Source organism: Taudactylus pleione, unplaced genomic scaffold, assembly GCF_031769625.1.
Source record: "Taudactylus pleione unplaced genomic scaffold, aTauple2 ptg000333l, whole genome shotgun sequence".
In the NCBI taxonomy this organism is placed as follows: Eukaryota; Metazoa; Chordata; class Amphibia; order Anura; family Myobatrachidae; genus Taudactylus; species Taudactylus pleione.
The window spans coordinates 8392678-8410195 of NW_028284734.1; the positions used below are offsets into that span (position 1 = coordinate 8392678).

Below are 17518 nucleotides of genomic sequence, written 5' to 3' on the forward strand. Positions count from 1 at the left end.
CCGTGATGGGCTTTTTCATCCCACGGACAACAACTGTCTCCCCCGGAGCCTAATTTAAAAAAACCACATCACCATCAGAATTCTCCTCGCCAACTTCCTCCTCTGCGCAAGCTACACCAGTATCCTCAACCTGTTGTACTTCAACAGTGACATCTTCAATTTGCATATCAGCAAGTGGACTGTGGGTGCTCCTTTCAGCACTTGCAGGAGGCGTGCAAATGGTGGAAAGAGCCACCTCTTCCCGTCCAGTGCTGGGAAGGTCAGGCATCGCAACCACCCCCACACTTGGACTCTCCTTGGGGATTTGTGATATCTTCTTAGAACACACAGTTCTTCGCTGTGATTTTGCCAGCTTAACTCATTTGATTTTTTTAGTGGGAGGAGGGCTTCCATCGTCATGTGAAGCTGAACCACTAGTCATGAACATAGGGAAAGACCTTAGCCATTCCTTGCCACTCGTGTCGTAAATGGCATATTGGCAAGTTTACGTTTCTCTTCAGATGATTTAAATGTTTTTTTCAAGGTCATTTTCCTGAACTTTGTCATTTGGGATTGTATGTGCCCTCTACTATGACATTGGGCATCGGCCTTGGCAGACGACGTTGATGGCATGTTATCGTCTATGTCATGACTAGTGGCAGCAGCTTCAGCACTAGGAGGAAGTGGTTCTTGATCTTTCCCTATTTTATTTTTATCGGAGAAAGTTTGGTCCTCCATTTATGTTATATTGATATATACGTGCGGCTAAGGCGCACACAAACACAGAAAATAATTTTTTATTTTTGTTGGAGACTAGTGCACTTTGTGGGTTACACCACCCTTTAAGAAATGAGCCAGCCGGCCCTTTACTGATGGGACACAGGCGCACACTTGGCGCTGCTCCTTTGTTGATGCACGTGCAGCCACAGTGCACACAATTCACAAACACAGAAATTTTTATTTTTTTTTCTTTGGAGTGCCCTTTGGGGGTTACAGCACCCTTTAGCGGTCAATCCAGCCGGCCCTTTATTTATGGGACACAGGCGCACGCTTGGCACTACTTTGTTGATGCACGTGCGGCTACTGCACACACAATTCACAAACACAAAAAAATATATTTTTTTATTTTGTTTGGAGTGCCCTTTGGGGGTTACAGCACCCTTTAACGGACAAGCCAGCCGGCCTTTTACTTATCGGACACAGGCGCACGCTTGGCGCTGCTCCTTCGTTGATGCACGTGCAGCCACAGTGCACACAATTCACAAACACAGAAAATTTTTTTTTTATTTTGTTTGGAGTGCCCTTTGGAGGTTACAGCACCCTTTAGCGGTCAATCGAGCCGGCCCTTTATTTATGGGACACAGGCGCACGCTTGGCACTACTTTGTTGATGCACGTGCGGCTACTGCACACACAATTCACAAACACAAAAAAATATATTTTTTTATTTTGTTTGGAGTGCCCTTTGGGGGTTACAGCACCCTTTAATGGACAAGCCAGCCGGCCTTTTACTTATGGGACACAGGCGCACGCTTGGCGCTGCTCCTTCGTTGATGCACGTGCAGCCAGTGCACACAATTCACAAACACAGAAATTTTTTTTATTTTGTTTGGAGTGCCCTTTGGGGGTTACAGCACCCTTTAGCGGTCAATCCAGCTGGCCCTTTATTTATGGGACACAGGCGCACGCTTGGCACTACTTTGTTGATGCACGTGCGGCTACTGTGCACACAATTCACAAACACAGAAAATATTTTTTTATTTTGTTTGGAGTGTACTTTGGGGGTTACAGCACCCTTTAATGGTCAAGCCAGCCAGCCCTTTACTTATGACACAGCCGCACGCTTGGCACTACTTTGTTGATGCACGTGCGGCTACTGCGCACACAATTCACAAACACAGAAAATATTTTTTTATTTTGTTTGGAGTGTACTTTGGGGGTTACAGCACCCTTTAACGGTCAAGCCAGCCGGCCCTTTACTTATGACACAGGCGCACGCTTGGCACTACTTTGTTGATGCACGTGCGGCTACTGCGCACACAATTCACAAACACAGAAAATATTTTTTTATTTTGTTTGGAGTGTACGTTGGGGGTTACAGCACCCTTTAACGGTCAAGCCAGCTGGCCCTTTACTTATGACACAGGCGCACGCTTGGCACTACTTTGTTGATGCACGTGCGGCTACTGCGCACACAATTCACAAACACAGAAAATATTTTTTTATTTTGTTTGGAGTGTACTTTGGGAGTTACAGCACCCTTTAACGGTCAAGCCAGCCAGCCCTTTACTTATGACACAGGCACACGCTTGGCACTACTTTCTTGATGCACGTGCGGTTACTGCGCACACAATTCACAAACACAGAAAATATTTTTTTATTTTATTTGGAGTGTACTTTGGGGGTTACAGCACCCTTTAACGGTCAAGCCAGCCAACCCTTTACTTATGACACAGGCGCACGCTTGGCACTACTTTGTTGATGCACGTGCGGCTACTGCGCACACAATTCACAAACACAGAAATTTTTTTTTTATTTTGTTAGGAGTGTACTTTGGGGGTCACAGCAGCCTTTAACGGTCAAGCCAGCCGGCTCCTTTACTTATGACACAGGCGCACGCTTGGCACTACTTTGTTGATGCACGTGCGGCTACTGCGCACACAATTCACAAACACAGAAAATATTTTATTTTGTTTTGCACTTAGGGGGAGCACCCCTGATGGACAGAGCACCACCTGGACAACACTACAGCACCCCTTTAGGACTGGGACTCTGCACAGGACTTTGGAGGAGTGGACACAGCCCTTATGGACAACTGACTGCACAACACAGTTCAGCCAGCCCCTATGGACTTTGGAGGAGTGGACACAGCCCCTATGGACAACAGCAGCACAGCACAACACAGCCAGCCCCTATAGACTTTGGAGGAGTGGACACAGCCCCTATGGACAACAGCAGCACAGCACAACACTGCCAGCCCCTATAGACTTTGGAGGAGTGGACACAGCCCTTATGGACAACAGCAGCACAGTGCAGCACAGCACAACACTACACTGCACTACACTACACAGCCCAGCCAGCCCTAACTCCCACCCTCCCTCTTCACTGCCCACAGCCGAGTGAGAAAATGGCGCCGACGCGGGTACCTTATATAGGATCCAAAACCCGTGAGACCCGGAAGGCGGGATGATGACGTTTTGCCTCGATTTCAGATCCGAGTCAGGCGGGAAAAAGTCGAGCCTGACTCGGATCTGCCTCGGATCGGGGGGGCTCGGGGGGGTTCGGATTTCAGAAATCCGAACCTGCTCACCCCTAGTTTAAACATTAATTTTAAATTGATTTATGAATTGTATATGTAACAAAAGCAATAAGAGTTGCTTTACTATTTTGCCAGACCGTTGCTTAGAAAAAAAGATGAGCAGTTATTTGAGGAAGCAGGACTAACCACATGAATATTCCTTTAAACTCCCCATCGCCTGATGAGTGTTCTCTCCTAACAGTGCAGGGTAAATCACCAACAATAGTCATAATGAAATAATGACACAGAGACTTATATAAGGGGAAAGGAAGGTCAGCTTTATTTAATTTTAAACTAATTAAACTATTTAATGTATAACTGAACTAACTAATAGAATAAGAAAGAAAGACAGACAAAGTATGGTGGCGCAGAAAGAACGGCCCCACAATGCAAGATCACCAACTGCATACTCACATCGATCTTCTAAATGGGAGGCGAGCAGCCAGCCCATTACCACGCCCAAGGTATCCACCTCCCACCCCAATGACACGACGTGAGGACCACCTGGTTAGGTGGTTGCTGCTGACCCCAGTAGGGTAAAATCAGCGTAAGCCATGTATTGGAAGGGAGAGCACCTCAAGCTCCAAAGACAGATGGCGACTTCTACCGTTCTTTCCCGCCAACAGCGGTTTCCAGCTAAGAACCGCACCGCCACCATACCCTAATCTACAACACCTTGACTTCTTCTAACTAACTCCTCAATAACTCCATTCCAATGCACCGTCCATCATTTAAAGAGGACATCAGTGGACCTAATCAAAGCATGTAAAAGGACCACTCCTCCAAAACCCTGGACACTGCAACCCACAGCCAGGTTTATCCATCTTCTGACCACCTACAGGGTCCCAGGAGACAAAACCAGTTCTCCAACTCACAGCCAGGTTTATCCATCTTATGACCACCTACAGGCTCCCAGGAGACAAAACCAGCTCTCCAGACCTGCTGTGGAATGATATCAAACCACAAAACTCTGCATTAGGGGGGCACATGGCAATGATCGTCCCCAAATGAGCTGAAATGGAACACTGCAAAAACCCTAAACCATCTAACTCTCTCCAAAACTGGAATAAATTCTGAATATTAAATAAATACACAACAAAAACACAAATAGGAAAGAAAAGAATAGCAAAAAGACAGAAGCCTAATACAGGGAGAGAGAGAGAGGGCGGGGATGGGTGATCCTAACTTGACCTGAGGCAAAACACAAAATGTCCACCAGCCGGCATGCAGCCAAAGTTATAAACTAGTGGTAAAACAAAATTCCTCAGGACCCCCAAATATGATGAGTAGCTAGTCCTCAAGTTAGGATGTAAAGCAAAATTTTTACCGAAGTCTAAGGTACGTTTTTAAGCACTAGACTTTCCTCAGCTCATGGCCTAACTCTGATCAACGAAAAAAACCCGACGCAATAGTCAATGTAGCTGCACTGATCTGGACTCTAAAACCGGTAAACTGACGAAAAAACTTGTAATAACCATGCAGGAAGACGCAAATAGAGAGGGCACTGACCAACAGGAGGAGCAGGGACCAACTTGTCCCACCCCCTTCAAAGCTCTCTTGACCAAGAAACACTTTGAAAGGTCCTCCAGGCCCAAGATACAGAAAAAATTGGGACAGGCCTACATCATTACCACTATAGCACTGCACTTGTCCCAATGCAAACAAGCTCTACGCAAAAGCAAGAATAAGCTTTCAACTGGTCTTACCTCTGCTCCCTCCATGGGCCAAAATGCAACGCCATGCCCACCAAGCAACCTGATAAATTGCATGGTCCTGGGAGCTAAGGACTGATATGATGGCCCCTCCATGCTGGCTTGATAATATGCTGTACAGCAGAAGGGCAAAAATCGCTGATCTAACTAGGCTAGCAGGGCCAAATCGCAAAAATGCAACTAAATCAAAATGCGACAAGCATGTTCTAACACCAGGGGTATGCCTGGCCCGAAATGGACTATTAGAACAATGTACGGCTTCATCCAGGTCCTCCCATACGGAAAAACTATGGCTGCTAGGCTTACGCCTTCACCGTCGCTTTGACCAAGTACGCCACTGAATCTGCATAAAGCGCAAATGTTGTCTCATCAGAGCTGACCATCTGTTCGCTATGTCCAGAAACTGCAGTTATATCTCCATCCCGAGCGGGAGCACCATTCTCTGGAACCGCAGCTTCTGAAAGAGAAACAGAAACCAAAAGAACAACAGGACCAGCCATTTTAGACCTTGCACTATCCTACAAAGGAGTGTAAGAATATTGCCCGCATTTGTAGCAGTATTAGGGCTCCCTTCATGGAATATTGTAAGGGGGGGGGGGCTGCGGTTACCACTACTGCCAACGGGGTCAAAGTGTATTATACGGTGTGGTGTGACCAGTGCAATTTTCCGAGAAAAGTAGGTTCAGGAACTGTGAGTGGTGCTACTGGGGGAGGAGCTGCTGTGTAGAGAGTGTTGTGTTCATCATCAGTGTTATCACTATACACTGTGCATACTCAGTAATATCATACAGAGCAGTGTGCTCATCATCAGTGTAATAACTATACCCTGTCTATACTCAGCACTATTATACAGAGCAGTGTATCTTACCTTAGTGGTGTAACTATACAATGTGCATACTCAGCATTTTTATACTCAGTACCATCATACAGAGCAGTGTGCACACCTCAGTGTTACAACTATACACCGTGTTAACTCAGTACTACTATACAGAGCAGTGTTATAACTACACACTGTGTATACTCAGTGCTCTTATACAGAGTGCTCACCTCAGTGTTATCACTATGCCGATAGCTATATAAATAACTATATATAAAAAAAACTATATGTAATATGTTCTATAAGTTCCCATTTATGAGACATTTTACCACAGAATTCGATATTCCGCTGTGGGTCCTGTAATGTATGTATTTCTTCTAACAATCAAGCCAGAAAAATTTAAGAAATCACATCTTATACCACTACACAAATGTTTAAAAATATAAGATTTTACTACGTGCAACAGTACCAATTGTATTATTTAATCGAATGTTTGTGGCCTCCAATATATTTGAAAAACCACAAGGAGATTCTGAGACAGATAGGCAGAACACCTGCGGAATATTAAAACAGGTGTTGCCAACCATTCCCTCAAAAATATCAAAAGCATTATAGGGATTAAAAAGATTGAAGGTAATTGGCGTACAAAAGGTACTGATACATTTTTAACGAAGGCAGAAATGAAATTCATATACGAAATTAAAACACTACGGCCGTGGGGTTTAAATACAGATTTCGAACTAAAGTGGCTTTTATAGTTTTTAACATTTTTAAATGGTTTTGATTCATATAATAAATTAATAACATGATTTAAAATAATTTTTATATTGTGTTTTTATGCTGGTTATTTTATAGATCTTATTACTGTTTACATACATATATGCACTTTTATTATAATTGATATATGCAGTTTTATATTTATTGTTTATAATACCAAAGCCTAATTATATTAGAGAATTACCTATTTTGCATTTTTATCAAAATAGTGAACTCATGTTATACAATGATGTCCCCAGGGTAGTTATTTCCGGTGGACGGACAAGTGCTGGCACACAGACGTACACCCTGACTTGTCCAGTACTTTTCCGTAATGTTAGACCTAGTGGTCTGTGGTTTGCGTCATGTGCTCCATGGCGTTGCACACACACCAAGTCCCCCACCACCACTTCATGTCCGTGGGTCACATGGCCGGCAGTATACGTTCCATTACTAGGCAAGCAGGAAGCGTCCTCGAGTTACAGGAAGTGATGATTATCACTAACAAAAGGGCACTATTGCTTGCTATATAACGCAGTAGCTGAGGATACAGTGTACCTAATTAGTGGTGAGCTTATATATTAGTACTTTGGATGTGTAGAGGTTTATTTTTATTTATACCTATGTCCGCACACGAGACAGGAAATGGGCGGAGACTTGAATCCCTATCAAGACCTGATCCTGGTCTGATATACATACACACCTAGAAAAAGACCTATAGGTTGAAACGCATTAGTGGAGTATTTTGGTAGAGCTCAGTAGGGGGAGATAATGAAAATTTCCCCTATATGTATTGATTTGTACCTTTTATAAAAACTTCTATGGTATGCAACCATTTATCATGTGTATTTTATGTTGCCATAAATGATTTACTGCTTAACACTATGGATGTGTTCACCTTATATTTTTTAAGACGTCTTTACGAGAAACAATAGAATATTAAGGGACACATAGTAATGAAAACTGCTTTTTTGGAGGATTCAAGTTTGGATTACTTTATGACTTTCTGGATCATATTGTAGTATTGGTGACAGCACAAATTATCTTCCTATGAAAAACGTGACTATATATCATAGATCTTATATTCGTATCTTTGAAACTATATGTATTTATCCTTACCCATTAAATCTGGGTTTTTATTTTTTAAGAATTTGTATCTTGTAATCTGGTGTTAATCACTTAGGTATTAAGCAGCCTTCCTTAAGTGTGAGTGCACAAGTGTGTATTTATAATGTGTATACTCTGTACTATAATATACAGCAGTATGCATACCTCAATGTAATCACTATGCACTGTGTATACTCTGTACCATAATACATAGTAGTGTATACAGCTCAATATTATCACTACACACTGTGTATACTTTGTACTATTATACACAGCAGAATGCACACCTCAATGTTATCACTACATACCGTGTATATTCTGTACTATCATACATAGCAGTATGCACACCTCAATGTTATCACTGTACGCTGTGTATATTCTGTACTATTATACATGGCAGTGTGTACAGCTCAATGTTATCACAACACAGTGTGTATATTAGGGGTGAGCGGGTTCGGATTTCTGAAATCCGAACCCCCCCGATCCGAGTCCGGCTCGACTTTTCCCGCCTGACTCGGATCTGAAATCGAGGCAAAACGTCATCATCCCGCCTTCCGAGTCTCGCGGGTTTTGGATCCTATATAAGGTACCCGCGTCGGCGCCATTTTCTCACTCGGCTGTGGACAGTGAAGAGGGAGGGTGGGAGTTAGGGCTGGCTGGGCTGTGTAGTATAGTGTAGTGTAGTGTAGTGCTGCTGTTGTCCACTACTTCAAAGTCCATAGGGGCTGGCTGTGTTGTGCTGTGCTGCTGTTGTTAATAGGGGCTGTGTCCACTACTTCAAAGTCCATAGGGGCTGGCTGGACTGTGTTGTGCAGTCAGTTCTCCATAGGGGCTGTGTCCACTCCAAAGTCCTGTGCAGTGTCCCAGTCCTAAAGGGGTGCTGTAGTGTTGTCCAGGGGGTGCTCTATCCATCAGGGGTGCTCCCCCCAAGTGCTAAAAAAATAATATATTTTCTGTGTTTGTGAATTGTGTGCGCAGTAGCCGCACGTGCATCAACAAAGTAGTGCCAAGCGTGCGCCTGTGTCATAAGTAAAGGGCCGGCTGGCTTGACCGTTAAAGGGTGCTATAACCCCCAAAGTACACTCCAGTCCAAACCAAAAAAAAAATTATTTTCTGTGTTTGTGAATTGTGTGCGCAGTAGCCGCACGTGCATCAACAAAGTAGTGCCAAGCGTGCGCCTGTGTCATAAGTAAAGGGCCGGCTGGCTTGATCGTTAAAGGGTGCTGTAACCCCCAAAGTACACTCCAAACCAAATAAAAAAATATTTTCTGTGTTTGTGAATTGTGTGAACAGTAGCCGCACGTGCATCAACAAAGTAGTGCCAAGCGTGCGCCTGTGTCATAAGTAAAGGGCCGGCTGGCTTGACCGTTAAAGGGTGCTGTAACCCCCAAAGTACACACCAAACCAAATAAAAAAATATTTTCTGTGTTTGTGAATTGTGTGAACAGTAGCCGCACGTGCATCAACAAAGTAGTGCCAAGCGTGCGCCTGTGTCATAAGTAAAGGGCCGGCTGGCTTGACCGTTAAAGGGTGCTGTAACCCCCAAAGTACACTCCAGTCCAAACCAAAAAAAAAATTATTTTCTGTGTTTGTGAATTGTGTGCGCAGTAGCCGCACGTGCATCAACAAAGTAGTGCCAAGCGTGCGCCTGTGTAATAAGTAAAGGGCCGGCTGGCTTGATCGTTAAAGGGTGCTGTAACCCCCAAAGTACACTCCAAACCAAATAAAAAAATATTTTCTGTGTTTGTGAATTGTGTGAACAGTAGCCGCACGTGCATCAACAAAGTAGTGCCAAGCGTGCGCCTGTGTCATAAGTAAAGGGCCGGCTGGCTTGACCGTTAAAGGGTGCTGTAACCCCCAAAGTACACACCAAACCAAATAAAAAAATATTTTCTGTGTTTGTGAATTGTGTGCGCAGTAGCCGCACGTGCATCAACAAAGGAGCAGCGCCAAGCGTGCGCCTGTGTCCCATAAGTAAAGGGCCGGCTGGCTCATTTCTTAAAGGGTGGTGTAACCCACAAAGTGCACTACTCTCCAGCAAAAATAAAAAAATATTTTCTGTGTTTGTGTGCGCCTTAGCCGCACGTATATATCAAATCGATATAACATAAATGGAGGACCAAACTTTCTCCGATAAAAATAAAATAGAGAAAGATCAAGAACCACTTCCTCCTAGTGCTGAAGCTGCTCCCACTAGTCATGACATAGACGATAACATGCCATCAACGTCGTCTGCCAAGGCCGATGCCCAATGTCATAGTAGAAGCCACATACAATCCCAAATGACAAAGTTCAGGAAAATTACCTTAAAAAAAACATTTAAATCATCTGAAGATAAACGTAAACTTGCCAATATGCCATTTATGACACGGAGTGGCAAGGAACGGCTAAGGTTTTTCCCTATGACTAGTGTGTGTCATACTAGTATGACTAGTATGTTCATGACTAGTGATTCAGCTTCACATGACGATGGAAGCCCTCCTCCCGCTAAAAAAATCAAACGAGTTAAGCTGGCAAAAGCACAGCAAAGAACTGTGCGTTCTAAGAAGATATCACAAATCCCCAAGGAGAGTCCAAGTGTGGTGGTGGTTGCGATGCCTGACCTTCCCAGCACTGGACGGGAAGAGGTGGCTCTTTCCACCATTTGCACGCCCCCTGCAAGTGCTGAAAGGAGCACCCACAGTCCACTTGCTGATATGCAAATTGAAGATGTCACTGTTGAAGTACAACAGGATGAGGATACTCGTGTAGCTGGCGCTGAGGAGGAAGTTGGCAAGGAGGATTCTGATGGTGATGTGGTTTGATTAAATCAGGCTCCGGGGGAGACAGTTGTTGTCCGTGGGATGAAAAAGCCCATCACGGTCATGCCTGGGCAGAAGACCAAACATTCCACCTCTTTGGTCTGGCAATATTTCTATCCAAATCCGGACAACAACTGTCTTGCCATATGTACCATATGTAAACGTGGAATAAGTAGGGGTAGGGACGTTAACCACCTAGGAACATCCTCCCTTATATGGCACCTACATCGCGTTCATAATAAGTTACTGTCAAGTTCAGAAACTTTGGCTAAGACCGTAAGCAGTCCAGGGACACCTAAATCCCGTTGTCCTGATGTATCCAAGCGCCTGCAAACCACACCGTCAACTCCCTCCTCGTCAATTTCCTTAGTCAGGATCGGAAGTAGTCCTGCAGGCCATGTCACTGGCATGACTGACTCTCCTATCCGGGATTCCTCCGGAGGATCCTGCATTGCTACGCCTCCTGCTGCCGCTGCTGCTGTTGCTGCTGCTGGGAGTCGTTCATCATCCCAGAGAGGAAGTAGGAACACCACTACTTTTACTAAACAATTGACCCTCCAACAGTCCTTTAAGTACGACAGCAGTCATCCTGAAGCAAAACGTATAACTGAGGCCTTGACTGCTATGTTGGTATTAGATGTGCATCCGGTATCCGCCATTAGTGCAGTGGGATTTAGACAATTGATGGAGGTAGTGTGTCCCCGGTTCCAAATCCCGTCTAGATTCCACTTCACTAGGCAGGCGATACCGAGACTGTACAGAAACGTCAGAAAAAGTGTCCTCAGTGTCCTGAAAAATGCCGTTGTACCCAATGTCCACTTAACCACGGACATGTGGACAAGTGTAAAAGGGCAGACTAAGGACTATATGACTGTGACAGCCCACTGGGTAGATGTATCACCTTACGCAGCAACAGCAGCAGCGTCACCAGTAGCAGCATCTCAGAAACGCCAGCTCGTTCCAAGGCAGGCTACGCTGTGTATCACCGGTTTCAGTAAGAGGCACACCGCCGACAACCTCTTAGAGAAACTGAGGGAAATCATCGCCCAGTGGCTTACCCCACTTAGACTCTCCTGGGGATTTGTGATATCTGACAACGCCACCAATATTGTGCGGGCATTACATCTGGGCAAATTCCAGCACGTCCCATGTTTTGCTCACACAATAAACTTGGTGGTGCAGAATTTTCTGAAAAGCGACAGGGACGTGCAGGAGACGCTTTGGGTGGCCCGAAAAATTTCTGCCCACTTTCGCCATTCAGCGACTGCGTGCCGAAGACTGGAGCGCCAGCAAACACTCTTGAACCTGCCCCGCCATCATCTGAAGCAAGAGGTTGTGACGCGGTGGAACTCAACCCTCTATATGCTTCAGAGGATGGAGGAGCAGCAAAAGGCCATTCAAGCCTATACATCCACCTATGACATAGGCAAAGGAGGGGGTATGCACCTGACTCAAGCACAGTGGAGAATGATTTCCGTATTGTGCAAGGTTCTCCAGCCCTTCGAACTTGCCACACGTGAAGTCAGTTTAGACACTGCCAGCTTGAGTCAGGTCATTCCCCTCATCAGGCTTTTGCAGAAGCAGCTGGAGAAAGTGAAGGAGGAGCTAAGACAGAGCGATTCCGCTCAGCATGTGGAACTTGTGGATGAAGCCCTTCTTTCGCTTTGCCAGGATTCCAGGGTGGTCAATCTGTTGAAATCAGACCACTACATTTTGGCCACCGTGCTCGATCCTAGGTTTAAAGCCTATGTGGTGTCTCTCTTTCCGGCCGACACAAGCCTGCAGAGGTGCAAAGACCTGCTGGTGAAAACACTGTCAGCTGAAGCGGAACGTGACACGTCAACAGCTCCTTCTTCATTTTCTCCCGCAACTGGGGCTGCCAGGAAAAAACTTAGGTATCCTAAGCAACCCGCTGGCGGTGATGCAGGGCAGGCAGGACCAAGTTTGGACATTTGGTCCGGACTGAAGGACCTGGCAACAATTTCTGACTTGTCTACTGTCACTGGATATGATACTGTCACCATTGACAGAATGGTGGAGGATTACATCGGTGACAGCATCCAAGTAGGCATGTCAGACAGTCCGTACCTGTACTGGCAAGAAAAAGAGGCAATTTGGAGGCCCCTGTACAAACTGGCTCTATTTTACCTGAGTTGCCCCCCCTCCAGTGTGTACTCCGAAAGAGTGTTTAGTGCAGCCGGGAACCTTGTCAGCGAAAGGCGTAGGAGGTTGCTTCCACAAAATGTGGAGATGATGTTCATAAAAATGAATTATCAACTCTTCCAGGGAGACCAGCCTCCAGAACGTACAGAGGGACCTGTGGTGGTGGATTCCAGCGGGGACGAGTTAATACTCTGTGAGGATGAGGATGTACACAACACTGAAGAGGGTGAGGAATCGGTGGATGAGGACGACATCTTGCCTCCATAGAGCCAGTTTGTGCAGGGACAGATTAATTGCCAGCTTGTTTTGTGGGGGCCCAAACGAACCAATCATTTCAGCCACAGTCGTGTGGCAGACCCTGGCGCTGAAATGATTGGTTTGTTAAAGTGTGCATGTCCTGTTTATACAACATAAGGGTGGGTGGGAGGGCCCAAGGACAATTCCATCTTGCACCTCTTTTTTTTCTCTTGAATTATGTACTGTTTGGGGCCTAGTTTTTCAAACTGCCATCCTGTCTGCCACTGCAGTGTCACTCCTAGATGGGCCACGTGTTTGTGCCGCCCACTCGTGTCGCTTAGCATAGTCATCCATCTACCTCGGTGCAACCTTTTGGACATAAAAACACTATTGTGAGGTGTGAGGTGTTCAGAATAGACTGGAAATGAGTGGAAATTAAGGTTTTTGAGGTTAATAATAGCATAGGAGCAGAAAAATCAACACATTCTGTGATTTTAGCTGTTTTTATGCTTTTTTTAAAAAAAAAATACAGATCCAAAACACAAAACCCAGAACCCAAAACACCGAAGGGTGGTTTTGGCAAAACCAATCCAGATCCAAAACACGAAGAAAGATCCAGATCCAAAACACAAAACACGAAAAGTGGCCGGTGCACACCCCTAGTGTATATATTGTACCATTATACACAGCAGTGTGTACACCTCAATGTTATTATCACTACACAATGTGTATATTCTGTACTACTACACATGGCAGAGTGTACAGCTAAATGTTATCACTACACACTGTGTATATACTGTACTATTATACACAGCAGAGTGTTTACCACCAGTGATCACCTCAGTGAGGATAATTAAATATATTTATACAAAAATGGAGGCAGATAAGAAATAAATGGAAAGAGAAAAAGGCAGAATACAGGGTATAAGAACAGTGAAACAGGCAGAGGGGCAGAGAGAATGAGATGAAAAGATAGAGAGAAGAAATAGACGTAGGCAGAGATAATAAATAGAAGCATAAGTCACATAAAGTAAAGTTTCCTGTCACTAGCACAGCACCTGTCACTAGCACCTGTCACTAGCACAGCACCTGTCACTAGCACCTGTCACTAGCACAGCACCTGTCACTAGCACAGCACCTGTCACTAGCACCTGTCACTAGGACCTGTCACTAGCACAGCACCTGTCACTAGCACCTGTCACTAGCACAGCACCTGTCACTAGCACCTGTCACTAGCACAGCACCTGTCACTAGCACAGCACCTGTCACTAGCACCTGTCACTAGGACCTGTCACTAGCACAGCACCTGTCACTAGCACCTGTCACTAGCACAGCACCTGTCACTAGCACCTGTCACTAGCACAGCACCTGTCACTAGCACCTGTCACTAGCACAGCACCTGTCACTAGCACCTGTCACTAGCACAGCACCTGTCACTAGCACAGCACCTGCTCAAACAGCCGACCAGAGAAATTTCTATAAAATGGCTGCCAAGCAGCAACTCTGAAATAGCACTGACCCACCCTCTGCCAATCCTATAGGCTAACCAAACCTAACCCCACCCCACAACACTACCTCACTAAACAACTAGCCCCTTCTTGTCTAGAGGCCGACACCCACAGGCTCGGATGTTTCATTTAACTCCTTGCTTATGAAATGCACTCGGTCCTAATGCTAGCATAAGGCACATTTCTCTACAGCTCGCATAGTCCCTCAGATAATGCTGGGCCCAGGTAATTAGCACCTGCCCCTCTCCCCCTCTCTGCGTCCCTGGTCATAATCATGTATGTGACTTTTGTCATTTCAGATAATGCATAATAACTGGCTCTGAGAAACTAAAATCAGTAATATCTTTTAGCATGATTGAAGTAAAGTAACAAAGCAAAAAGAACACGTAAGCTACATGGGGATTAATATTCCATTTAATTTAAAACCATACATCAGTAAAAAGGAGGAGTAACTCATAAAGATCATAGGGCCTGATTCAGAGCCGTTCGCTATTTGCGGTCGTTCGTTCAAAAACAAGGGGTGGCTATTCAAATGATCAGTTCGCAAATTGCAGTCTGTTCACACCTCTAAGTCTGAATGAGCGAGCAAAACATACGCTCGATTATTTGTTAAAAACGCCCCCTGGCCACACGCACCATACGTCATGTCAGCTATTTATTAGATTAATCGAGTACATCGACCAGCGTATGAACTGCTCGCTATTCTTGTGGTTGGTTTTTGCTACCACAATCTTGCGAGCAGTTCTGGCTATAAAATAACCCAGTGACGTGGTCAATGACGCTGCTGTATTAATTATGCACACCCATAAAACGCCCGTTTTGACCTTTAAGCACGCCTGCGTTCGGATCTCCACTCCCCATTTTCAAGCACCTTCCCCTGTTACCACCCACATACGCCTCATTCTGTCACTCAAAATAGCAGGCATTCGCTATATTGCGAGCACATGAATTTCGGCCGCACTGACTGGTTCACGCATGCGTATAACGATCCGTACGCATGCGCAGATGTGCGAACATCGCTCGGAACGAGCGTACTGCCGCTAGCGAGTGGCTCTGAATGAGGGCCATAGTATCATAAAACCCACAAATAAACTTGATATTTTAAAATCAATTTACTAAAAAGATCAGTTAAATGCAGCTGGGCATCAATTAATGCGTATTACTTAAAGAACATCTAATGAATCTTATAACAATTACAATTTCAGTTGTAGTGATTAGGGGTTGTTAATTAATGTAGTATCAAAGGGATCGCAAATAGTTTCTATGATTCACTTAATAGCTGCTCATTGATCCTGAGAGAATAAAAGCAGCCCCTGCGGATTACTAATCACCTGCTCATAGGTGATGTGTAACTTATATAAGAGTCACAAACTACTATAGCAATTTCTACTGTGCTGCTTAGGGTTAAGGTGGGTACACATTACCCAACCCGCCAATCCAATGCCCGATGGAACGATATATTGGGTGTTTGGTACACACGATCTGCACCGATACATTGTTCACCTGCACCATTCACCTTTCCTGGCGTCGTCACCTGGGTCACTCTATCTGTCGTGAAGAAACAACCAATAGAACGACCCTGATGTCGCCGCGCGTGAGCATGCATAGTGCGTACACATTGGACGATCTGGACAATATGTCGGTCCAATTCACCATATTGTCCGAGAAATTGTCTATTGTGTACCCAGCTTTAGTCAGCATAGTCATAACTGTAATCTCCCAACCTCTGTAGCACCTGACACAGATTACCTTACCTTGTATTATGGATTTATTGGAGGAGAGTACATTTTTAAAAGTCACCACATTGAGGGGCCTATTCATCATCACTTAATTTTTACAATAGCAGGTGAAAATGGACATTTTCACCTGCAATTGTAAAAATGAAGTATTCAGTCCATTCATCACAAAGGTAAAGCTGGAGATATCACAGTTATCTCCTGCTTACCTTCCTCTGGCGGAATGGCCCGCTGTCCCCATACACTAGTATGGGGTCAGAAATAATCAAGCTCCGAAAATATTATATTTTTGGAGCTTAAGTGCGGAAGCGTTCGCTTTCTGAAGATGGCGAATGCTCCCGATACCTGCTCCTTCCCTATGGGAAGGAGTTCCGGGTTGCAAAGCAAGGGAACCTTTAGGATCCCTCCGCCACTGTGTGACCTGTAGGTCGTGCACACTCCCGTCACTGCTCCGAACAGTGAAGCCGCTGGCGGGACAGCTGATTTTCGTATAAGCTCCGGAATTACTGAATTACTCTGGAATCCGCGGCGAGTTAGAATGTTAATTAACGAGGTCCGAACTGACCCTAATAATTAACATCATTAATAGGCCCCTGAATTACATTCATATGGTAACTCCTGAGGTCGCTGTAGTAATCCCAGGGCTTGGCCACTGCTAGGACCATAATGGGATTTATTTCTGAACCACTGATAAAACAGCGTAAAATGATTTCTATGCTACACCTTTCTCATACAGTACCTTCTACCACTATACACTATGCTTTGTTACCATATGATGTTTAATAATATCCAATAATCTTTATATTGTTCAGTTAAAAGATACAAGTGCTTTGAATGCATTCAATCTTCAATGATTGGTGAACTCATTAAGTACCACTGCCATGCAATCCTTAATCTGTTGGATTGGGGGTGGTTCTCTTTCATTGCATTGAACATGTTAAAATCATCTTTATCAAGCAGCCATCCAAACATGTGTATAGTCACCAGACTGGGAAGTCTGGACACAAGCCGTACAAAAGATGTGACCGTGGTGGCATGACACTGTATCTGTTGAGTATACATCCTGCTTATATCTAGATGATGTAACTCCGGCATGTTTCCTGCTCTCTCAAAAAATGTTGCCCATCCAGATTCAGAGATTTCGGGATTAATTTGTAATTCAAGCTGTTGAAGCCTTGTCAGGTGGCTGTTTTTTGTTGCTTCAGCTGTGAAGTAAAAAAAAAAAAGACATTGTTTGAAAATGTAAAGGAATATCCATGTTTTTGTGTTTATAAACTGTTGTGAAACTTTCAAAAACAGTTTTTCTGATTTTAAAAGTATTTCTCAATGCTAGTGTCATTAATAGTACATAGTACATCTGTGTTTCTCCTGAGTCATTTGCATTTGACCTCCGCCCATTTTGTTT

The 17518-nt window shown here is 44.6% G+C and overlaps 1 protein-coding gene across 2 annotated transcripts in view; it reads right to left on the bottom strand.

Annotated features, from left to right (window-relative positions):
- Positions 1-14783: 14783 nt before the first annotated feature.
- LOC148509027 (baculoviral IAP repeat-containing protein 1-like) overlaps positions 14784-17518 on the bottom strand; it is a 136164-nt gene continuing 133429 nt past the window's right edge. The window contains exon 11 of one of the 2 annotated variants that reach the window (XM_088443770.1): positions 14784-17318. In XM_088443770.1, the coding sequence (XP_088299896.1) occupies positions 16954-17318 (365 nt within the window). In that variant the 3' untranslated portion in view covers positions 14784-16953. The remainder of the gene's footprint in view (positions 17319-17518) is intronic. The other variant, XM_088443771.1, reaches the window with a different exon arrangement.